The 25,718-nt window shown below is 30.0% G+C and overlaps 3 protein-coding genes across 3 annotated transcripts; 1 reads left to right on the forward strand and 2 right to left on the reverse strand.

The window, feature by feature from the left end:
* Positions 1–469: 469 nt before the first annotated feature.
* On the reverse strand, positions 470–6,575 carry LOC124924527 (heat shock protein 90-6, mitochondrial). The gene is made up of 20 exons (XM_047464551.1): positions 6,414–6,575; positions 5,937–6,119; positions 5,778–5,851; positions 4,961–5,089; positions 4,792–4,885; positions 4,632–4,715; positions 4,357–4,500; positions 4,134–4,247; positions 3,941–3,997; positions 3,773–3,847; positions 3,586–3,690; positions 3,361–3,501; positions 3,175–3,267; positions 2,996–3,073; positions 2,550–2,804; positions 2,328–2,430; positions 1,342–1,516; positions 1,154–1,259; positions 970–1,059; positions 470–823 (listed from the first exon to the last, which is right to left on the reverse strand). Exons 1-20 carry the CDS (start codon positions 6,519–6,521, stop codon positions 644–646), a joined length of 2,388 nt encoding a protein of 795 aa, XP_047320507.1. The 5' UTR covers positions 6,522–6,575; the 3' UTR covers positions 470–643.
* A 3,008-nt stretch (positions 6,576–9,583) lies between these two features.
* On the reverse strand, positions 9,584–12,891 carry LOC124927281 (WRKY transcription factor 1-like). Its single transcript, XM_047467673.1, has 5 exons — positions 12,584–12,891; positions 11,154–11,882; positions 10,925–11,072; positions 10,654–10,812; positions 9,584–10,153 (listed from the first exon to the last, which is right to left on the reverse strand). The coding sequence occupies exons 1-5, from the start codon at positions 12,591–12,593 to the stop codon at positions 9,901–9,903; spliced, it is 1,299 nt and encodes a 432-aa protein (XP_047323629.1). The 5' UTR covers positions 12,594–12,891; the 3' UTR covers positions 9,584–9,900.
* An 8,814-nt stretch (positions 12,892–21,705) lies between these two features.
* On the forward strand, positions 21,706–25,377 carry LOC124924096 (heterogeneous nuclear ribonucleoprotein 1-like). Its single transcript, XM_047464151.1, has 4 exons — positions 21,706–22,191; positions 22,354–22,579; positions 22,709–23,906; positions 24,740–25,377. Exons 2-4 carry the CDS (start codon positions 22,358–22,360, stop codon positions 24,751–24,753), a joined length of 1,434 nt encoding a protein of 477 aa, XP_047320107.1. The 5' UTR covers positions 21,706–22,191; positions 22,354–22,357; the 3' UTR covers positions 24,754–25,377.
* Positions 25,378–25,718: the final 341 nt, after the last annotated feature.

Consider the following 25,718-nt stretch of genomic DNA (forward strand, 5'->3'; position numbering starts at 1 on the left):
TAAAATTTTCATATAATTTGTTAATAAAAATACTTAAATTAGTTGAACATTTATAAATTCATAAAACTCAAAATTTATTGAAAAGTTGTATAAACTATTTTTAAAAGAATATTAGTTATAAATAATTATTATTTATATATAAAATTAAATAAAATAATAATAAACAAACTACACTTTAAAAAGTTATAACTACAAGATAAATTAAATAACTGTAATTTATAAATTCTCTAATTTAAGAGTCTGTCTTCATCAAGACCCATTATTCCTAGCTCCACTCTATTGACGAAATTTAAAGCCTAAATTATTTCAACAATCATTAATTATGAATTAAGCCGCCCACTACTTATAACACACCTACATTACCCAAAATGATACCAAACAAGAGGAAAGTTGTAAAAATAGCACCATTATTAACCATTTCTAAAAAACTACGCCCATCAAAGACGGCTTAAAATAATTTTCCTGAATGGAAAAACAGGCTTTGATATGGTTCATTGTAGATACTCAAAAAGTTATGAAATACATCAAATAAACGTCAATCTCGACATAATGATGAAAAGGCCTCACGACTCGCATGTCTGCCTCTATTTATACCGTATAGAATTCTCTCTGACTGAAAATTCGACTTTAAACAACCCATCTATCATTTTTTACCATCAGCTTCAACTGGCTCGACAACTTCAGGCTCAATAACCTCAGCTTCTAGAGCTTCAGTACCATACGATTGGGGTGCTGCCTGCTGAGGTTCTGGACCCCATTTGCTTGACAGAGCCAAACCCATCATCTCATAGATCTTACCACCAAGCTGGGCAGGGTTTTCAGGCTGCATAACAATAACAACAAGTCAAAACCATATGTTTTAGGAACCAAGCTTTTCGTTTTCAACAGTCTTTGATCATAAATGTAATTAAAAAGAGCAAATATATGTTCACATTTACTTTAAATCTAAATTTCAACCATATCACTCACCGTGAAACCACTTGAAATTAGAGCTGTATCGTATAGAAGATCAATAGCTCTTAAAGCTTCATCATCATTTGCGCTAGTTCTGTATGCCCCCTGAACATTTAATGCAACCAAAGTTTTTGACAATACAAATCAGAAAAAAGAATAACATGGAAGTTTCTAGAAAAAGCAAATCACACTAACTTACGTTCAAGGTTTTAATAATTGGATGTTCAGGATTGATCTCAAGCACCCTCCGACCTTTCATAAATTCATAGTTAGCAGCGTCACCAACTGTTTGTGCCTTCATGAGCCTGTATGAGATTTTGGATTTCCATTCAGAGAATTTGTTTGAGAAAAAATTGCATTCAATAACAAACAAGGTAACTGGCTTACCTCTCCATGTTGGCAGACCAGCCAAATTTCCCAGATACAAGAACACAAGGTGAATTGCTGAGGCGATTGGAGATCTGAACACTCGCCACTTTGTCTCCCAATCTCTTCTTTATCCAGTCACAAGTCTGACCAAACTCCTGTTTAATCTCTTTTTCCTTCTCCTCGTTCCTATCACCTACAAATTTCATCATGCAGAACAAATTCAAATTGTTATATGCGGATGGAATTATTAATCTTCCACCAGTTCAAGAAAGCACAACAAGAATAATAGTTGGTCCAGATTAAATATAAACAGCAAAAAGGGACATTGTAGAGGAATGAAATACAACAGTAAAATTTGATACGATAACAACCACAATATAACTTGACCAATATTGATTATCAAACAGATCATTCCTTCTTACTCAATACATATTTCATCTCCAATATTAAGAAAATGTGTGGAAATGACAACCAAATTAGTGATATTGTTGGATATGTGATTCTGACATCAAATTTGTTAACCAATGCAACTTAAGATAGAATAAATTAGGGCCATGTGTGATGATGTGTTATTCCAAATAAACCCTTATCCTATCATCAATTATGTTGCATGGATACAGGTATCGTAACAAATGCGATACGGATACAGATACAACAAATTTTGAAAATATAGATACAATAAGTTTAGGATACGCAAATTATTAAAAAGGGAAGAAGGCAGTAAAAAAATGATGATAAAGGCAAAGAGGAACGGGTAAGAGAAATAATGAAGTATTAGGTCAAAGCAGGGTTAATTTGTTTTATTTTAGTAATTTTGGTTTAATCCCTCAAAATTTTAATAATTTCAGTTTACCTCAAATAATCCCCTTTTCATTAAAAAAAGGTGTTTTCTCTTTAAAAAAAATGGTTTATATATATATATATATATATATATATATATATATAACACTACATCAAACAAAATCTAGGCAACTACTATATCTATTTGTTAAGTGTTCACTGACCTAGATCAAGGCCCTCTTTGCTAATATCAACAAAATTCTTGTCCTTGTAAGATTTCAAGCTCTGGATAGCAACCTCATCAATTGGATCAACCAGGAACAGCACCTGTAGCACAAATGAAAGATAAAACCATCACATTTAAATAGCAACAGAAAATGAAATATGTTTGTTAGTTGTACAGGGAAAGCATAAACCCACAAGATACTTTAAAGAAAATGACATACTTCAAGATCCTTCTCAAGAATTTTTTCCAGGAACGGAGTGTTTCTTGCACTTGACACACTGTCAGCCGCAATGTAGTAAATATCCTTCTGTTCAGGCTTCATGTTCTCAATATATTCATCCAAGCTGACCATCATCTCTTCACTCATTGAAGAGAAGAACCGAAGCAAAGGAGCAAGTCTTTTGTGGTTCTCACGATCTTCAATGCATCCTAATTTTATGTGCTTGCCAAAATTCTCCCAGAATCTTTCATAATCCTGCAACCTCAGTTTAAAATATAAAAGATTACAGTCTTTCTAAGAACAAGGAAATGCAAATGTAGCAAAGACAATGACTATTCTTACTCTTTAACCATGAAATCTCAAATTAACAAATTTAACATAATGATTCCAAAAATAAATTGTTTTTCTACTTTATCAAGGATGATTACGAAAACATTAAAGCATACATCTTTGTTCTCGCTCACAGAAATGCCAAGAATCATGTCAAACGCTTTTCGTACAAGTCGTTTTCTCATTATCCGCACCTGCAAGGATACCACAGAACACATTATATAAGCACAAGTTTCAAATCAAACTAAAATGTCGTCAAACTAGAACACGCAAACCATGTATAAATTGAACTTACAATACGACTTTCTTGAAGAATCTCACGTGATACATTGAGAGGAAGATCATTGGAGTCAACAACACCCTTGATGAAGCCCAAATATCTGGGGAACTATATAACATTTTAAGAAATAAGAGTTTTATCATTACTTGTGGAGGAAAACTACATAAAACTGTATCCCAAAGAAATTAGCACTTCTCTTACCAATTCTCCATCAAAATCATCAGATATAAACACCCGCTTAACATAAAGTCTAATATTTTTTGTCTTGAGATTGATTCCCTCTTCCTTTCCCATAGGAGCCATGGCTGGTACATAAAGTATGGACCTAAACTCCACCTCACCCTGCATTCAGTCAAGTGAAGGAATTGAATCATGTGGAGAAAAATGCAATTGATCTGTATTGGCTGAACTATCTCAATTATTTACCTCTGTTGTGAAGTGGGAAGATGCTAAAGGTTCCAAATGTTCATTAAATGTATTCTTGTAAAAATCATTGTATTCCTCAGTGGTAACTTCCTTCGGGGTACGAAGCTGCAGAAGTAAAGAATGATGATGAATGCTAGGATACTGGTATATATGGCATACCACAGAGAGGAGGATAACAGTTTCTCACCCATATTGGTTGGGTTTCATTAGTAAGTTCCCATTCCCACCACTTCTCAGTAACCTTCTTGATCTTTTTCTTCTTCTGCAATATAACATATGCATGTGAATAAAATAGAAAAACCAATACACAAAAAATCTAGAAAGATTTTAAACCGATAACAGAATAATTTTACACCTCAGTCGTATCATCTTGTCCAGCTTCAGCAGTAGCTTCCTCATCATCAACCTCTACCTGTATCAATGCTGAATATTAGGATAAAGGTGGGAAAAATAGACAATATGTAACAGCCATCCACCAACATAAGTCCCAAAACTGTATATTCAGCATATAACTATGTTTAGTTAAGGAAATGAAAATCAGCAATCACCTCTTTGACCCGGCCCTTCTCCTGCCATGTGTAAATAGGAAATGATACAAACTGAGAATAGTTTTTCACAAGCTTCGAGATCTTTTCAGGATGTGCATAACCTTTATCATCCCGCTACAAGTACAAGTGTTCACACAATAATTAGGATAAATTGCAGACCAAGTGAAATACACAAAAATAAATATCATTCTACATCTTTAGGAGTCTAAGATGGAGTAAAAACCTTCAGATGCAAGGTAAGACAAGTTCCTCTTGGAATTAGCTTATCAGGTTCATTCTCTTCCCTGATGGTATATGTGCTAGAATTGGCCTCTCCTTCCCATGTATATTGTTTATCAGACCTTGGGCTCTTTGTTGATACCACAACCTTCACAAAAGCAGCAAAACTAGTTATTAATGGAGTATGGTGTCCACCCTCCCCACCATATATACATATATATATGTATATGCACATTGATTAAAACCATCCTCACAAGATTAATTTATCAAATTCCATACCCGATCGGCAACTAAGAAAGCCGAATAAAAGCCAACACCAAACTGCCCAATCAAATTACTATCTCTTCCAGCATCCTTGCTTTCCTGTACATAGGGCATCATTTAGAACGGAAAGAGAATGTAACAGGGAAATAAACATGGAAATCAGATAATAAGAAACCTTCAACGCCTTTAAGAACTTTGCAGTTCCGCTCTGTGCAATAGTTCCAAGACAATCCACAAGTTCCGAATGAGTCATACCAATACCCGAGTCCCTAGAGAGAGCCAATACAAAGATTGGAACGCCTAAATATAAACTGTACTGAAGTTCTAATATCTATCAAACTTACGTGATTGATATAATCCCATTTTCTTGGTCTGTCCGGATACGGATATCAAAATCACCACCACCTTCATTCAAAAGGTTTGGTTCAGTAACACTAAGGAACCTTAACTTGTCCAGAGCATCACTAGCATTGCTGCATAGCATATCAGAATTTCCAAGTGGTTAGCAGCATATACTAACAAAACATGGTTAAGGTGATTTTTCTTAGTTTTTTTTATGGCTTCCTGTGAGGTATAGAAGAGATACATAAAGGGATACATAAGCAGCAAAGGATGATTGACTACTTGATGCAATTGGTAGGAAATAATAATCATTTACAGGAATTTAAACATTTGAAGAAAAGAGCTTCCAGTGAACAAGAAATATGTTTGAAAAAATCATTAACTTGCATAATGAGTAGTTATTCTAGCTAATGAACAAAAACACTTCTCCTTGTGCAAACAAAATCACTTCTACTATTTAACAACTTTTTTACTTTAAGCTCTTTTATTACTGCTCTTTGTAAAATAATCTATCCTTGTGATCATTTTATTCTAATGAAAAAGTTGACCCTTTTAAAAGAAAAAAATAGCTTTTTTATTTTCAAAACTTTTTTAACTTAAAGTTCAATTCACACTAAGAAGGCCTTAAGTGTGGGGGTGTGCTGGCTTCCTAAATTCAATAAAATAAAAAACTTAAGCTTCTATAACTTAAAGAAGATGTTCATTTCATGGTGTATGTGGAACCATCTAAAAGAATTAAAAAATAACTTAAAAAAGATGGTCATTTCATGAGTTGGGGAGAATAAGAAGAACAAAGTAGAAAGAAGATCAAGAACATACCTAATAAGCTCTCGAAGGAAAACTTCTTTGTTACTATAAAGACTATTGACAATAAGATCCATGAGCCGACTGACCTGTCAATACAAAGCTCCCCAACATCAATATATTTTTGTCACCAAAGTCAAGAAAAAGAGCTTAGAGTACTTGTTCTGAGCTTACCTCAGCCTGATATTCATATTTCTCAGCTGCAGAATCCGAGGCATTAGATGCTGCATTTGTTGACTCACGTCGGTTCAAAAGTAACCCAGCATTAAGATCAAGCGACTTAGCAGGTATAAGAGTATTAAACCTTCCAGAAGTCAACACAGAGAACTGTCTTGCTCCAATGTCATCTCCCGCAACCTGCTCACACAAAACCGCAGAACCAACTACGTTAGGCATCATATGGACAGAAAATTAATGCTGAAAACAATCATTTCCAGTAATCAGACAGCAAAAGGAAACACACGAACAGAGAGGTAATAGAAAAACAAACAAAAAAAGTATGGTGTTTCTCTACGAACAATCCATACAAACAAACAATAGAGACATTCAAATTTGGTTAATCTGATTGAATGGGGGAGACTTGATGAAAGCGAAACAATTATAATTTCCATAATCATCCAAGCCAAATACATATATGAAAAAATTATGAACCTGTTCAGTAATGTGATTGGACAAGACAGCCGGACTGCAAGCATTTCTTTGACGAGCTCCGCCGGCCCTAAGGATAGCGGAAACCGAACGCCGTGATAGCCGCTGCATGTTTGAAGAATGACGTGAGATTGCTCAGAAAAATCAGCTAGGTTTGTAGTAAGGAGAAACGAAATCCAAAATGAAGGACTAGGGTTTTACAGAGGTTTGAAGAAGCTTCTGGAAATACTTTAGGCTTTGTTTGGTTGGATTTATTGAGAACCACTCTTTTTTTTTTAAATGGAATAAAACATACGTTACTTGATTCAAAGTTTACACTTTATTTATGAAAATTTTTAATTTTAATTTTAAATTTATTATTTCTAACGATTTTATTCATATATAAATATATTAACCATCAAATCACAATAATTTAACATACTTATCATTTAAATATCAAAACTATCATCTAATTTTATCCTCTATCTAAACCATTATTCTCACACTTACACTAGAGTGGAAAAAATTACCGAAAATATCGATATTTAATGTATACCGAAAAAAAGGTAAGATATGATACCATACCGAAATTATTGGTACGATAAAGGTATGAGATTTTTAAAATTTTGATATATCGAGATATACCGAAATAGTATTTATAAGTTAAAAAAATATATAAATATATATATATATATAATACTTATGAGTAAATAATTAAATATATTTAATATTAATTTAATTATAAAAATATAATTTTTGAATAATACCAAAATATAATTATACTGAAATATTATTTAATATATGTCATATCTACCTTATCAATGAGATTGGTTTTTTTTAAGTTAATATGTTTTATAGGTATGAAAGGTATAATACTGATACCGTACCGAAGTTAAGGTATACCGAAATCAATGTAAGTTAAAGGTATGCATTTTTTGTGTACCGAAATTAAGGTCTATCGAATCAAAGTATACCGAAATTAAGGTAAGGTAAAGGTATGCATTTTTTGCATACCGAAATTTTAGGTAAGGTATAAGGAGGTATGGATAAAATACTAAGGTATACCATACCGACTTACCCCTAACCTACACCATATCCTCTAAAGTCAAAGGGTAAATTAGTCTTTAAATTTTAAAAACTTAATTTTTATTAAACAAGGGTTTTTAAGATAAAACTCAAGTAAAACCAAAAAAATTCTTTCCTCAAACAAGCCCTTAATATTGAACTTTTTCGGATTAATTATTTAAATTTAAATAATTTATTATTAACATAACTTTTATCATTATTTGAGGTTAATTCAATTTCTACAACTTGATTGATTACATAAAATTAATATTTATTGGTCCTAAAATTAATTAATCATTTAAAACGTTTATTTTTAATAGATTAAATTAAATTTATTAAAAATGACACTATATATTTTTATTCATATAAGTTTAATTTAAAAAATAATTAATATCTTTAATTTTTTTTAAAGTTAGAAGTTAATAACTTAATATTTACTTTAATTTTAGGCATTTTTTTAGTGGGATCTAACTGTAAATGATTTATAAGTAAAAGTATAATTTTTTTTTTTGACTAATTATATTGTTTTCCAGTTTTTTAATTTTTTTACTAAAATAATATTTTAGTTTTTCTATTAATAATATTTTATTTAATAATAATAATAAAATATAATAATATTTTGTATGAAAAAAATATAATTACAATAATATTGTAAATTAAAATAATAAATATTTATTAATTATTTAAAATATAATGTTAGATTAATTAATTATTTTATATTTATAAATTTATTTTTATATATATTTATATGATAATTAATTTTGAACCATCAATATAACGTTAAATATTATTAGTCTTTTATCCTTTATATTATTAATTAATTTTATTATTTCCAATTTATTATAATTTTGAAAAAGAGTTTTAATTAATATAAAAAAAATGTATTTAAGTCGAATTTAAGAGTTAAAGGAAAAACAAGGCCTCCAGGTTATATTGAGAAAAAATTATTATTATGATAATTTTAAAAAGATGATAATATTATTTTTAATAAAAAGATTTTTTTATATTGATACATATAAATAAAATAAATAATAATAATTTAAAATAAAATATATTTTAATATTTTGATTAATAAATTAATTAATTAATTAATGAGAAGGAGTTGATATTTGATTTTATTAGGTTATTTGAAAAACCCAAATTCAATCTCGATTAAGATATTATAGTAAAAAAAAAAAAAAAAATTCAAAAGTATAGCACGTTTACACAGCACTAGAAAGGACAAAAATAACCTTGAACTAAAATTTAGGGTTTTGAACCAAGGAGGCGTATACACAGCACTAGAAAGAGCGGTTGACTTGAGAATTTAGGGCAGTTCTGGGCAGATACCAGCAGTAACAGCCAATAAAATTTCTAACATTCTTGGATTGAGTTTATTTATATAAACCATAAGTTTAGAATTTATTTGAATAAAATGTATTATTATATAATAAATAATAACGATAAAAATATTTTAATAGATATAACCCAGCAAAATCATGAATCACAAATTCGATTTACATTTATAACGCTTATGAGGTCATGCTTTTTTGTTTGATGAATTCAATTATTTGATAGATGAAATTTCAATTGCTTAATTTACTTTTAGTTCAATGTTCTTGACCTTAGAAAAAAGAATATACATTTAGAGCAGTGTTCTAAATGGCGGTCGTCGAGGCGGTCCAATACCGCTCCGCCTATACATGAGGCGGTCAAATTATTTAATTATTTAATTATTTATTATTTTTAATTAATTAATTATTAATATTAATATTAATATATATATATATATATTCAATAAAAAAAACTCTTTGAAATGACTCTTTATATTCAAATTCATTTATCTTCTTCTTTTTCGTTTCTTATCTCATTCACCTCACCTCATTGATCATTTACATATTCTTCGATTATCTAATCATCTATCTCTTCTTTAGCTCATCTACATACTTATTTTTGTTAAATGTTACTATGTTAGAGAATATTAATTTGACTTTTTAGTAAAATGATAATTATAGAACATCTTTATTATATTTATATTCAACCACTTAGGCACCCGAGGTAGTAGGCAGTCACTTACCGCTCCGCCACCGCCTACCACCGTTTAGAACACTGATTTAGAGGTAAACTGTTGAAGCATAGAATCACTCATCTAGAAGTAGATGATTCCCAATAGAAGCATTGTTAAATTACAATCAATTGGTATAAATAAGAGTAGAGTAGGTGCATAGCCTTGTTTTCTTATTTCTTCATTACATATATGGTACCATTACACACAATGAAGTTCTCCCTGGTTATATTCCAATTAGGGAGAGATGCAGTCTTAATTAGAGGTTATACCACTAACTAATTGAAGCAAATTCGAGATCCTCTAATAAATCAAATAAAGCCAAATGCAGAAAGAGTTATCATGAGAGCACTAACCCATTTCATCTCAGACACAACAATTGATTTGGGAATGAGTTCTGCATCAGGTGCTTGCACTAATATGAACAACTATGTCAAGAGATGATTTGTTTTCCTTCGGTCTAGGAGGGTCGTTAACAGATGATGATGCTCTATTAGCACTTGATCCAGCCGAGTTGGGGCTAACTATTCTACCTGGAGGAATTTCGTGATTGTGTTGTCCTTCATATGTAGTAATCACGGTTTTATGATCAGCTGAATCTCTTTCCACATGTTTCTTAACCGGGCAGCACACATTTGTGCACCTGTAATAGCTCCTGCACAACGGATTACATGAATCTAGTAATTAGCTTATTCAGAATCAGTTTACTACTGTATATGATCTTCATATTGACATATGTGAAAGTAGAAGTAACTAAGGGGCCTTGTTTGATTTTTGCTTTATTCCAAATAAACCAATATCCCACCATTAAATCATTAACCAAAATATATAATACTATGATATGTATAGTCCTTTTACCCAAATAAAACACTTTTTACATTCCCTTTCTTGTTTTTCTCCAAAAAAAACAGATTATTTCGAAATAACCCCACATCAAAGAAACTCTAAATATTCACAACCGAGGAGGTTAGAGTCCTACAGATCCAAGAAAGGATTAGCAAGCTATTTGGTTATTCAACTAACTACATATCAAACAAGGCTTAAGTGTTTTTTAACAACAATATCTTAGTCTAATCATAATATTAAAAGAAAAACATTACTAAAAGACGAGCCTGCAATACAACTAATATCCATCTAAGATCTTTATTAGACTACCTTGGATTTGTATTTCCTTTAACCATTTTTTGTCCGTATTTGCGCCACCTGTAGCCATCGTTTACCATGTCAACCTCACTCTGTGCCTGAACAATGATCTTTGATTCACCATTTGACTTGTCTAGTGGAGCCTCATTGGTGTTACCAGCATCTTTTTTCCTATTAAAATGTTATTTAAAGGCAACAAGAAGAAGGCTCATTCATACAAGATTAGCCAGATAAGTAACTGTCTATAAAGAGAAAAATTCATGAGCTTTGAACTTTAACATACTGTTTCTTCACTTTCTGATCACCATCCTCATGGCTTGTTTTACAGGATTGTGAAACTCTACCTTCAGTAGCACTATTACTTGATGCAATGGGGATCTCAATTTGCTCAGTATGTGATGTGGGTCCCTTTGCATCAATGACTTCATTGTCTGCCAATTACACAAATCGTTAAAACAGTTTTCAATTATCTTGATACAGCATCAAAAGTTATTAAAAGCAAGACGGCTCACCATTTCCAGAAGCCAAAGAAGGCTCGTCTGCTTTCTTTTGTTGGATGGGCAGGACAGAGCAGATTGAGAGTTGAGAACTTTCTTGAGGTTTAGGATGATGGTGCTGACCTAGATAAACAATATCAGTAATTGGTCCAACATGTGACCGCTCCACTTGTCGCTTCATAGAGCAATTAGGAAAGGTACATCTGTAATAGCTTCGAACAAACTCATTGCCTTTAACAAGCTTCTGCCCATATTTTCGCCAATTGTATCCATCTTCTAATGCTTTATCAGTTTTTTTTGATGGAGTCTTTGGGATTTGTTCAAACTGCAAGACTTGAGGTTCACCTGCATGTACCTGGATAGCTAAGCTCTCCTTTTTACCTAATGCAGACTGATTTTGCATGGAAATCACTGAATCCTCTTCCTCTGAATTATATGGATTATGCCCATGCAGTTCTTTCTTAGGTGTAGAAACAGCAGTTCTTTCTTCATCGCGTTGAACCGTATTATCCCTTTTTCTGTCATCTAACCCATCCACATCCTGAAAATTATCTGGAGTATTTTCTGTTTTCACGGACAATAGATTTTGATCTGGACTGGAATGTGAAACCTGAGTATCATCAGCATGAGTCTTCTGTATCTCTGTCATTGATTTCCCAGATGATAAGAGGGAATTGCGTTTGTTTTGATTTGAATGAAGCTCATTGATCTCATCAAAGCTGCTTAACTTAACTTCCTCACAACCTGAACTTAAGATCAAGGTCGAAACAAATTCGATATCAGATCTGAGTCTTACCTCGTATGGAATGGCATTTGCTCAAATAGTAATTGGATAAACCATAAAGATTATGAGCTAAAATTAAGCAGATCTACCGAATCGGATACTAGTTTGTAGTGGTTAACTCAAATTTATATGTTTATTTATGAGAAATCTGGTAAGACACCTAAAGAGTATGCAAACCCCACAAAGGATATGGGGAGGAATTAAATGCACCACCAAACATAAGAAGACAAACACATAATTCAAAAGGTGGTTGAGAGAATATTTAAAAAACACCCATCAAAATAAACAGGAATTTGGTAAATTCAACTTAGAACTAGTCAATTTCAAATGATAATTTGCACATTCTTAAACTGCATTAGAAGTTTCAGTGGCTAGCATCGTTAAGGCTAAGAAAATACAGAATAAACTCTGTTTTTTTCCTACTTGAGAAGAGCGTGTCCAAAAAAGCCCTTCATCAATCAGAAGTTAAGAAAATTTAACAACACATCTATAACTATAGGCAAAATTAGGCAAGGTGACAATTTCTGAAAAACCTAGGTTGAGATGAGAAAGTGTCGTTAACAATACAACAATCAGAAAGAAAGACAATCATAGATGTAACACCGTGAAGATGAAGGATTGGCAAACAAAATTAAACATAAAAATGGATAATTTTTCATACCCTTCTGCATAAAGTGGAAAGTTCAAGCTGCGACAAGTATTAAAACCCTAACAGTAACAGCTTCTTCTCCAAGCCAAAACAAACAATCCCCTCCCGCGGTCGCCTCAGGAGGCCAGATTAAAGTGATAATCGGGACGTCAATTTAAAAGGGTATGGGATTAATTAGCTCCGGGCAGAGAAAAGCATCCGATTGTGGTCGGAGTTGGCGCCGGAGGTAGAATTTGAGCATCCGAAACCACTACTAGAAATGGAGCATAGAGTAGCTGGCAAAAAGGTAAAGGAAAGGGAGAGAGAGAGAGATGTTTTAGTGTGTGAAATGTGAATAGAGGAGAGAATCTGTGTGTTTTACCTTTTTGTCAGTAGACTCAGACTGGGACCCAACCCTATGTCAATTCTCTCTTATCTCAGTTAATTTTTACGGTAAAAATATACAAATTTTTACTGAAGTATTCTTATTATTTGGGAGTAGTATATGAACGAATTGATCTGGTGCATAAAAAAATGGTATATTATTGTAGGTGGGTTTGTGTTCAGGGAGGTGAAATCGATAATTCACTTATTTTTGCATTGTCGAAATAACTAGTATATATGAAGTCTTTTGTGAAGTATTAATAGAATTTACGAGGTGATATTTGAGCTCTATGATTGTTATTGAGAAGTTTGAATTAATGTAATCGTCATGACATACATTCATATTTGGATTATCATCCAAATTATTTTCCCTATATGGTTTTAGAAATATCGTCAAATTTTCAATAATTGTAATAGTTCAATAATTATTTTTTCAAAAACCTATTGCTTAATAACATTTTTTTATATATTTTATATTTTGGCTAGTTTTGCTTAATAAAATTTTTATCATTTTTAATATACATCACTATTTAAAAATATGTTATTAAAATGAAAAAAAATTAGGATGTATTTGATATTTTATTTGGAAATAATTAACTTAGTTGATCAATGAATAGAGCTTATTTGATTTTCTTTTTATTTTACCATTTTTGTATTATTCATTTTATCAATTTAAATACTAAAATAACTTGTATTTGATATATTTTCTCTCATATATTTAAAAGATACAATAAATAATCAACTTTAAAAACAAATTATTTAAAAAAATATTTAATTCAAAACTCAGATAAAATTTAGAAAAACCCAAGATCAAACTAGTATGTAAAAAGATAATGAATTGTTTTAAAAAAAATCTATTATAATCTTAAATTTATTTAACTTTAAAAAAGTATAAAAATAAAATAAATGCATCATTTCTTTAAAAATATATAACAAATTTATGGTAGATCAATTCATGAAATTGCAAAGATGGATCGAACTACTAAAAAGTAAAGAACATCGTATCAGACATCATTAATTGAGAGGGTCTAACTCCATTGACTAAAGAATAAAGAGCCCATTAAAAAATATTATAAGGTTTTAAAAAATTGATAGATTTAATTTATTTCATACAAATAATATGATTATTTTATTTTTTTAAAATCTCAAGAATAAAAAGGAGATTAATCTCATCATGATTTAAGTTTATTTGTGATTGAGAAAATATTTGTCATTTCTAGTGTTTGGAAATACAAGTTGGATAATAGTCAATTATATCACTGAACTTTTTTTATGAAAGTGAAATTTCTGGTATTCTGACTATAGGGAATTTATGTAAGCTCTTCTGTAAAGTAATTGGCTCCGATTTAGAATGATATGCCATGTGACATCCTTTAATTGGTTGATGGATCTGTATTAGGGAAATTGACGATTTTGAAGCAATCTGTTGGTGATATGTGTCAAATTAAGATTGGTTGGTAGGACTTTGTGGATCATCAATTTGGAGATCATTTTGAACTCATTTCCCTCCATTTGAGAAATGGTGATTTGACTCATTTCAAAAAAATGTGTTAGAAGCAAAATTTGATCTTTGATATATGACTAAATTGATTGATTTTTATTTTATTTATTGACTTAGTAATCCCAATTTTAATAGGGAATAATAGTTTACGACTATCTCGTATTAATATTTAAGAACGGATTCAAGATTTTTTTAAAAAAAATTTATGAATGAAATAAGTAAATTAAAGTGAATTTTTATCTATTTTGGAGAATTAAAAAAAATAAATGATAAATTAAATTAAAAATAAATAAAAAAAATTAGAGAATTATGTCCAACTTTTGACCTAAAATAAAAGTTATTTCAAAGTGAATTTTAATCCAACTCAACTCTAACGTAGATATGTCCCTAACAGTATCATTAGATGATTATGTTGTAAAATGTTATATCATAGGTATATTTGTATAATTTTTAAATGGTCGAAAATAATTGTTTAAACAAAACGTCATAAGAAAAAAAGAAAAAGAATATAATATAACCATGTTGCCCGATAGGTTGTCGAACTCGTAAGTACTCGAAAAAATGATTAACTCTCTGACTAACTCCACAAACTTTCCAGAACAAATCTCAGAAAAAAATTATAATAATATATAACATTATTAATGATACGCATCGGACGACTATAATTATTGAATGTTCGACCATTTTTTCTCCAATCAGATAGTCTACCAGAAAATAATTAAGAGATAACTCAAATATATATGTCTGTCATATTAGTCGTTTCAATCCAAAGTTTTCACCAACTACCCAAAAACTTTAGCATCACTTAGTAAATTTTAGTAATACTCCATAAAATACTCCAAATATAGTTATCTATCGACAATGCTTGATTCCACCTCCTCGCGACATATACGACTTATAATACAACATTTTCTCATGCACATATCATTCTTAAAAATTTTGCACCATAAATAACGCTCTATCCAAAGAACAAGTTTGACTTTAAAAAAATTTACAAACAAAAATTATATGAAATCATCTTAACGAACAAATTGTAACAATGCTCCAATGCAAAATATTAATGTTTTTTTCAACTTATAACATTTTGTTCAATGATGACACTTGTTTTTGGCCTATCAAAAGTAAACTATGTTATGAGAAAACTCTTCATAATATTTAATCTTCTTTTATGTCTAATTCGATTAGCAAAATCACTAAACCGATAATCATACATTTCTACATATAGCGGTGAATGTAAGCTAATGATACGTCACAACTAAATTTATAATACTACACCAAGTGTCGTCCAAAAAACTGATCGAAGATCTATCTCCATAATGAATCTAGATGCTTGCGAAAATTATTTCATATATAATGAATTTTCTTCCAAATATTATCACGCGAATTAGACATTTTGATATATTTGTATGAATTAAAAAATATATATATTATTAATTTGTTTTAGTAAGGAAAAGAAAGAAGGCAAAAAAATTGTGTTACTTGGGATGTAATTTCCCACTCACCAAATAAATGCATAATCATTCAAGCAACTACTTTCAATTGATCTTTTTCATGGATTAATAAAATCATTAAACTCATCCACAACTAAGAACTTAATTATTTAAAAAACATCATTAACTTCTTAGTCTTTTTAATCATATTATATTACTTCCGTTTTGAATGTGCTATGGTTTTTCTTATGGGTTGTTTTTCAAATATAGTGAGTGTTCTTATTTAAGAAACAATTGCAATTATATATAAATATATATTTTTATATATATAATCAAAATTGAAATCAATTTTCTATATTGATATGTATGTATTCAAACTAGTGTTGCATTTATTGTTGCTTAATTGGAAACAACTGCCATTCTATTAACAAGTTCACCATTTATTAATAGCATTTTATTAAGAATATGATTGTTGAATTTTAATATTGATTGTGATTAATGTGCTCCCTATCTTATATATTAACATTTAAAAATTGGATCAAGTTTTGGTATGTTTGGAGGTCCTTTGGTTGATTTTGTGGCTCTCTCTAATTTTCTTTTGACTATTTTGTAGAGGTTTACCTACTTTTGTACATATGAGTTTGTATTATTTGCGATTAAATGATTAATGAATTAGTTTTATATTTTAAAATATTATTAAGTAATAGTTTACCTTATACATTTTATTTAATTTACCATTTTCCAAGGAAAGCTTAATCAATTAGATATTTAAATAGTTAAAAAGGATTAAGATTTGATAATTGAGTTTTTTTTTTTTTTATATGAGCTCAAAGTGTAAAATGATATGATTTTCCACGTGATGATGGTTTTAGGTATTATCACCAACAACTAATGTCAAGCTGGAGGAACAACCATGAATTCCATCAACATAGGCCATGTTGCCCATGGAAATGACCAAATTAACCTCCCCTCTAATCATCCTTATCAAATACTCTTAATTTATCATTATCATCAATTTTATTTATTAGGTTATCCATTTAGTGGATGTTTTTATTTTCTTAACTTTTGAATTTTTACAATATTTTTAGAAATTCCATTTGAGGTCACCTTCATTACTAGGTCATCAGATAGATAGGCTTAAAATTTTTATGGTGGATTTGAAAAATAAAACAAAAATTATGGATAGAATAGATATATGAAGGTGAGTTTTGTCTTTATTTTAAAGAATTAGAGAAGTAATATTGAATTAATAAAAAAAAATTAAAAATTAAAAGTTTGATGTCACATTCCTATAGTAAAAAAAAGTAAGAGAATCAAAGAAGTAAAAATAAAATATTTTTCTTTTGAGTGGGATTGAGGTCACCTCCCTCAAATTTGTTTTGATAATTTTTTTACTCAAAATTTATAATGTATAAGATAACGTGCTCGAATTCAAGATTTTAGAGAGGCGAGATATTTAATTCTTAGTTGTATAGAAGAGGATATATATATATATATATAGAGAAATGATTAGGTGAGGGAATTTGGTGAGGGAATGACGTGACATAATCTTATTCGCTGAAAAAATCAAATAATTTCTCTCTTTTCTCTTTTCCTCCCACTTTTACATTTTCAAACCAATGAAGGTGATGCCACGTCATTCCCTCACCAAATTCCCTCACTAAATTCCCTCACTCTATCACTCCTCGTATATATATTACATTATTAAAATATATTATTTTATTTTATAAAATTTAAATAAAATATATTATAATCAAAATAACTTAATTTTTATTAAATAATTTTAAAAAATCAATAAAACCCCTGAAATAAATAACTAACATCAAATAAATGTTACAAACAAAATCATTTTTGCACGTCCAATTTACCTTGGATTTCTTACATAATTTAGGCCATTAGCAATGAAATTTTTCAATGGACATTTTTGTGATATTTGGTAACTTTTTTTACTATCAAAATCTATTTTGTAGTCGAAAATTTAAAATGGCACAATTTCCACCATTCTCACCGGTCACTGCTAAATTAGTTAATTTTTATTGAATATAAACCAATTCTTTAACAACAAAAAATATATTAACTATCAATATTATAATGATTAATTAATATCATATAAATTTAATTAAGATATTTTGATCTATGAGTAATAATGTTATAATATATTTTTTTAACGGATAACATCCATTAATTTTATAGATCCATCTAATGTTGTTATAATATCTTTAGCTTAAAGTTTGTTTCTTCTTTTTTCTTGAAGTAGTGAGACTTTAATTCAAGATTACATTGTTCGGGGTTCAAATTTGTAATAGTAACTTCTTTTGGTACATAGAAATTAGTTTTAAGCTTTTAAATCAATAAAAAAACATATAAATAAGCAATACCCAAATCTCAAATATTTTGGATCATGCTAGAAATCTGAATCAATAATTCTGAAACAACATGTCATGTTTCTACTTTACTTTTTAACAATTTTATTTTTGAATATTAATAAGTCACTCTCATAATCTTACACTTTTATTTAAACCATTTTTAGGAACCAAACTAATTAACCTCGATCTATTAAACATTCTCCCATTTTAATTTAAAAAGTTTTAAGTGAGAATCAAACATGTGACATTTATTGTTTAAACCTCAACTCTTAACATTAAACTATACTATTGAATTAAAAATTACAATTATAACCCATAAACAATGTAATAACAATAATCTAAACTCCTAATAATCAACACGATCGAATTCTATCTTGTTTCCCCTAATACAAAAAAAATTAGGGTTAACAGTTTCAACATAAACATAATAACATGAAATCGAAGTAAACTAAGCCATGTGAATTTTACTTTAGTGAATTAAAAAGAATATAATTTCATAAATATTTATAAGGAAATTAATATGAAGGGGTGGATAAAGGAGGCAATGTGGAGCCAGCAAATCCGCAGCCTTGTACCCCACTAAACAAAGCCAATTGATTCTTATATCCTATTGTTAATTTACTAAAATACCCTACCAATAAATACAGTTGCATCCGGCCATTCAAAACCTAATAATATATATATAATAAGAGTATTTCAATCTAAAAATAAATAAATTATAATTAAAAAAAATACAAAAAATAATTTATAAAAGACAGACAAGAGACAGCCACTCAAAGAAATTTTATTACCCTTTTCTTTCGTGGGAAGCACGAAGACATTTTTATTTTTTTTACTATCACAAGAAAATTACCCTCTTCTCATTTTTACATTTATAGTAAAATTTCAAGATTGCATTTATAAAGCGTGAGTCACGATTCATTTCCCATATTTCAACCATATTGCAAAAGTCAAGATTAATTATGCATATAATTAGTGTCATTATTTTTCACAAAATAAAATAAAATATATGCTTGTTCAATTAATTATGCGGAATAAGTATTTATAAATTTTTTTATTTAAATTTGACTATTGATTATTATGCACCACTTTTATTAGTTTAACTATCTTAGTCAATTATTTTGAACTTAATTTTAATGAAAAATGAAGAAAGTAGAATAAATGTAATCCAAAAAAAGGAAAAAAATTGAGAACCTTTAAAATTATTATTATTTTTTGTTAGAATATATTTTTTCTTCTTATAACTAATTAAAAAAATTATTAGAATTGAAGTAACACTAGTTTGATTCTTAACGTCTTCAATTAAAGTGAATATAACATTAAAAAAATAAAAGATAATTAATTAAAAATATTTATCATAAATAATATGAACACAATTAATAAACAAAACAATCAATTATTATAAAGAATATTTTTATTATTTAAAATGTATTTTTTTTTTATAAAATGGTTAATACTATTTCATTAAAATATAAAAAAAAAAAAATAGGAAGATCAAAATTAAAGTTAGACAAATCCTAGATATAATTAAAATATGACAATCAAACGATATAAAGAACCTGATTAGTAGCAATCAAACATACAAAAACAACGATTACAAACTGTATCAAATTCTAATTATCCCAATTAAAATTTTTATTTTCATACCAACATGATGTTTTAACGGGTTAACTTTCTTTCCATATTCATTTTCTTCTTACAATGAAAGGGTATGAACGTAAGATGTTGATGAATTTTATTTAGAATTCTTTAAATTAAAGCGCGAGGTTATAAGTGACCGTATTAACTTTAAAAAAAATAAAATAATAATTGATAGAATTTAATATTTACTCAACTGTATTTTTTTTTCTTTCACATTGAACATTTTTTTAACTCACATATGCATTTGAGTTTTCATACTATTTTAATAAATATTTGTAAAATTAAATATATATATATATATATTTTGATAAGAATGCTTTTAAAAATGTTAAAGATATCAACAAGAAATTACAAAACTCATGGGCTACATGACTAAATCTTGTCAAAATATCCAGCATCCTTGTCATGATCATGCTATTATTTGAACTAAATTTATATAATAAAAAAATTGATTAAAAATACACTATTATATACTTGAAATTCAACTAACAATAATATAAATTTTAATATTCATAAATTTATAACCTACTAAGATAGTAAGGATACCTATAAGAAAATATTAACCTCTTCAAATTGTAAGAGTGGTTCCATCAAAATAAAAAAATACAAATAAATTTATAGTGTTTAAAATAATATTTAACATGTAAACTCTGATCAGTTGTAGTTATTTGTAATCAACTTTATATTCAATTATTAATTTAATCAATTACATAATTTAAATTATTAATTATATATAAAATTATTTATGTATTACTATCTCTAATACAATTTTACTCAAATAATTTATTCTCAATAACCCAAATTAAATTAGATTATTTGACCCAAAATCCACAAGATAATATTACATTAACTTGTATTTCAAGAATCTATTAATACTAACATATTTATCACTATTATTTAAATAAAATCGAAATGCTAAATAGTAATCTGTTTTATTAATAATAAAAATAAACAATCTAAAATATAACATAATTTTTTTCCCTTTAATACTATCTCAACGAGATTTCATCAATTTATTTTGAGATTTCTTAATATCTAATTTGGTTAAAATTATATTCAACCAATAAAATTAAGATGGTATAATCATAATAATCTTATTTAGAATAAAAATATTAAATTAAGTCTTGTTAAACTCTATAGATAATTGATATTACCATAATTAAATGAGGTTCCTCATCTTGGCCACACGTTGTAATTATTTTAAATAATTAAATATTATTTTTATTATTTAATAACTTAACAAAATTATTTAGAACACACAAACAACCCTTAATGACACCGCATTAATTTGTATTAAATTATAATTATCTTATAAAATCTCACAATTTTAAATTAAATATTACATAAGTATTATATACTTATGAGAACAATAATAAAAGGTAGAAATGAATGACTTTTAATTTTGAAATAAAATGAGATGTATTTGACTTTAAGAAACCAAAGAAGAGAGGTTAATAATAACATGTGAATAAAGAAAGAAGATAGAATCAGATACGACCGAAACCAAAAAGACAAAGCGATCAGGATCGTTGATCTTGTAATATGAAAAGAAGTAGATGAATCTAACGGTAGATGGAGATGGGTTCACATTACGTGGCGCAGCAACACGTAAATGCAGAGAAAGGATTTTCCCAATAGGTATATAAAGGATGAAGAAGAAGAAGAAGATGACCATGGGACTTGTTTCTCTCTCTTCCTTTTTTATCAGATCAAGCAATACCCATTTTTATTTTCTTACTTTTTTACCATTTGTATAAATTTTTCAACCAAATTCCTAAAACAAAAACATTAATTTTTGTTTTTGTTGATATTCACGATAATATTTATACTCGTATATTGGAGAGAGAGAAAGAGAGAGGTTTCTCTGGTCACACATCTTCTCCCATTTCCATCTCTTTGTCTTGGTCTAATTTGCATTCCAATCTTCTTCTTCATCATCTTCTTTCTTTCTTTTTTTTCTTTAGCAATCGGGGAGTAAGGAATATTTGGAAGAACAAAGCGAGAGGAAAGGGGTGAGATACGGTATACAGGGGCCATATATTGGGGAGGATGAACATGGCCTCGGTTCTCTACTCTTCCTCCTCTTAGATCTTACTCTTTTTTCTGTATTTTTCTTCAATCGGATGTTAACCCATTAAAATCTGGAATTGAAAATCAACATTTTTGCTATTTTGGATTGACCCTTTTCGATCTTAGTTAGTATTGGGTGTTTTTTTCCCAAACCGAAGAGCTCTGAATTCTGTCTGGAGGATCCGATTGGCATTAGATTCAATCTGAAATTTTGCAAATTTGTGGGTTGTGTCAATTCATAGAAGAAAGGTAAGGTCTTTGATTGGTTTCTTCTGCATTATATTCTCTGGATATTGATGTTACTCATTTATGTATTCATGAACCATTCTTATGGACATTGCTGCTTTATAAAGAAGCATGGTGGTGAATTGCATTTGATAAAATTTAGGTGTTTGGTGTTGTCTTGGATAGGAAAATGCAATCTGATCTTGGGAAGCTGTTCATTGGTGGGATTTCTTGGGATAGCAATGAAGATCGTCTGAAGGAGTATTTTAGTGGTTATGGAGAGGTTTTGGAGGCAGTGATAATGAAGGATCGGAACACGGGTCGGGCTCGTGGTTTTGGTTTCGTTGTCTTTTCTGATCCTGCTGTGGCTGAAAGAGTTATCAAAGAGAAGCACAACATTGATGGCAGGATGGTAAGTTAGTTGAACAAGTAGATTTGTAGCTTGTCACATTTTGTTATTCTGAATTGGTTTGATTGATTGTCTTTTGAGGTTAATTTATGATGATGGTGATGATGCTGATGGCTCTTGAATCTTGATTAGGTTGAGGCAAAAAAGGCTGTTCCAAGAGATGACCAAAACACAGTTATGAGTCGAAGCAGCAGCAGCATTCAGGGTTCTTCTCCTGGACAGGGACGAACAAGGAAGATATTTGTTGGCGGCTTAGCATCCTCTGTAACCGAGACTGAGTTCAAGAATTATTTCGAGCAATTTGGTACCATAACCGATGTTGTGGTGATGTACGATCACAATACACAGCGTCCAAGAGGCTTTGGCTTCATTACCTACGATACAGAGGATGCAGTGGACAAAGTATTGCTCAAGACCTTTCATGAGCTTAACAATAAAATGGTTGAAGTCAAACGTGCTGTGCCTAAAGAGCTATCACCAGGTCCTAGCCGGAGTCCCCTTATTACTGGGGGGTATAATAACTACAGTGTGAGTAGGATCAATACTTTCCTCAATGGTTATAATAATCAAGGGTTCTCTCCTAGTGCAATGGGTGGTTATGGTATGAGGATGGATGGAAGGTTTAGTCCAATTGCTGCTGGCCGAAGTGGGTTTGCCCCATTTGGATCTGGGTATGGGATGGGTTTGAACTTTGAACCGGGATTGAGCCAAAGTTTTGGAGGAAATGCTAATTTCAATAATCCTCTTAGCTATGGAAGGGGGGGAATGAACCAACCTTACTATATTGGTAATTCAAATAGGTTTGCTAATCCCATTGGCTATGATGGAGGAAATGGAGGAGGAAACTCTTCGTTTTTTAGCTCAGCATCTCGGAATTTGTGGGGGAGTAATGGTGGGCTTAATTACGGGGCAAGCTCACCAAACTCGAGCGGTTACATGGGTTCTGGAAGTGGCACTATTGGAGGCAATCTTGGCAATAATAGTGGAATTAATTGGGGCTCTTCTCAGCTTACTAACCACCAAAGTGGGGGAAACATATCTGGTTATGGGGTTAATAATGACAACAATAATAATATCAGTTATGGAAGAACCAATTCGGGTATCACCGGAGCTCCAACTTCAAATATCAGTTATGATGGGTCCTTTTCAGACTTATACAATAGTAGCTCGGTTTATGGTGGTGACCCTACTTGGGGTTCACCCAATCCTGAAAGGGAGGGGTCTGGCTCTTTTGATTATGTGCTGGGAGGAGGATCTGATGTTCCGGCTAAAAGTTCTCCTGGCTATGTTGGTGGTTATAGTGTTGTTAAGAGACAGTCAAACAGAGGAGGTAACATCTATTCCTTAAGTAGAATTATTGCTAACCTGGATTTGTTGAACTTCTTTAACTATATAGAATGGTCTATCTTGTTAACAGGTCAAGTTTACAGTGAAACTTATTCTCTACCATAATTTTTATGTCCTTTTTTGATCTAGTGTTATTTGAATAACCAAGTGATTATTTTCATATAACCTTTTTTAATGTGTTGTTGAAAATCAGATTATTTGGGTAAGGAGACATTAGGGATATAAATATGTAATGAACAATGTAGAGGATATTTCAGTATTATGGTTAATTGATTTGAATGTCATGATTGATGAGTAAATTGTTGATTAGTCATCGAGTCATTTAAAATTAATCTCGTGCGAAATTTTGCTTAAGCAGCAGCATGTCACACTTCTTCCTTGTGCAATTCTCATATCAACTATCAATGATTACATCTTATTTAGTTATATGTGATGTAAATATTGCCAAGTTTGTTTTTCCATACTCATCATGACGTCTAGAGGGAAAATGTTTATCTTACACCATGTGAAACAGATGTCAAGTTTCATTTTAGCTTGATTCTCTGTTTTACTTGATAATTTGATCATCCAATATTTGCTTGAGCTTTGTTAGCAGTAAAATCTTTCAGTATGGTTCTTTGTTTGGTGTGTAAGTAAGTCAAGACTTTTAGATGGATTTTTCCAAATGATTGTTTTGTTCAGTAACATATTATCATGGTTCAAGGGTATTCATTATACCTGTTACAAACCTGTAACAGGTGAAGATGTTTTTTGTTTATGTTTTGGGTTATGGGTTTCCGTATATGATGATGAAACTAAAATGGTTGTTTGTTGCAGGCTTACCCGGCTAGTAGATGACAAGAATCAACATGGTTAAGTAGGTGAAGTAGTAGTCTGTGCAGAGCTGCGGAACTGAGGAAATTTGCACACTTCCTAATGAACAATATATATCTTGGTCATGAAAGAACTCGAAGGGATTCTTTATCTTGTTATCTAGGGCTAACTGGATTGCCTGTTTTGAAAAAAAAGAAAAAAAGATTGAGTTTTTACCAAAAATACATACATTACAGGAGATTCTGTGTTAAGAGGATTGAGTTTTTGGGGTTATCATCTTAGTTTTTTTATTTTATTTTATTTTGTTTTTGTTTGAGTGAGATGTAAAATCAGATTGCGGCATCATGATGATCAGAGGAACCATGCGGAATATATCTCTGGTTGAGGAAGGCGATCCGTAAGAAAGATAGACTATGATTGTTTTGTTGTTGTTGGTTGTTGTCAGTTATTACGCAAAGTTGCAGATTTTTATCGGTTTAATAATCCTCGGATTTTGTTTATCCTAGTGAGTTTGTACCGTAAACAATTGTTGTTGTTTTTTTACTAGTGTGGAACCCATGTAGGGTCTTCCCATTTTATAGCTCGTATTCGTCGTCGTGTCTTTGACTCTAATACTCTATTATAGAAAGCTTTATTATGATATGATGATTGTAGTTTTGTATTTAATTAATGTTCTGCTTTAGTATCTTGATGGTGAAAAAGGAACTAAATCTATTGTTGATGGATTCTGCATTAACCTGAAAGTAGTAGAGCCATGATTCCAAGTGTATTTCCATTCATTCAGAAAGTTGAACATGAGAAGCTTTGAGCCCATCTGGTCCAAGAAGATAAGAAAAAGGTTCACCAATCACCATCAATGGAGCAAAAGCATCTTTCTTTTTCCATACCATCCATTTTCATTCTTTTTTTAAACACAACCAGCCATTGTCAATCACACTTAGTTTTCACTCATACACCAAAAAAGGGAAAAAAAGTATTCTTT

The sequence above is a fragment of the Impatiens glandulifera genome, chromosome 2 (assembly GCF_907164915.1).
Source record: "Impatiens glandulifera chromosome 2, dImpGla2.1, whole genome shotgun sequence".
NCBI lineage: Eukaryota > Viridiplantae > Streptophyta > Magnoliopsida > Ericales > Balsaminaceae > Impatiens > Impatiens glandulifera.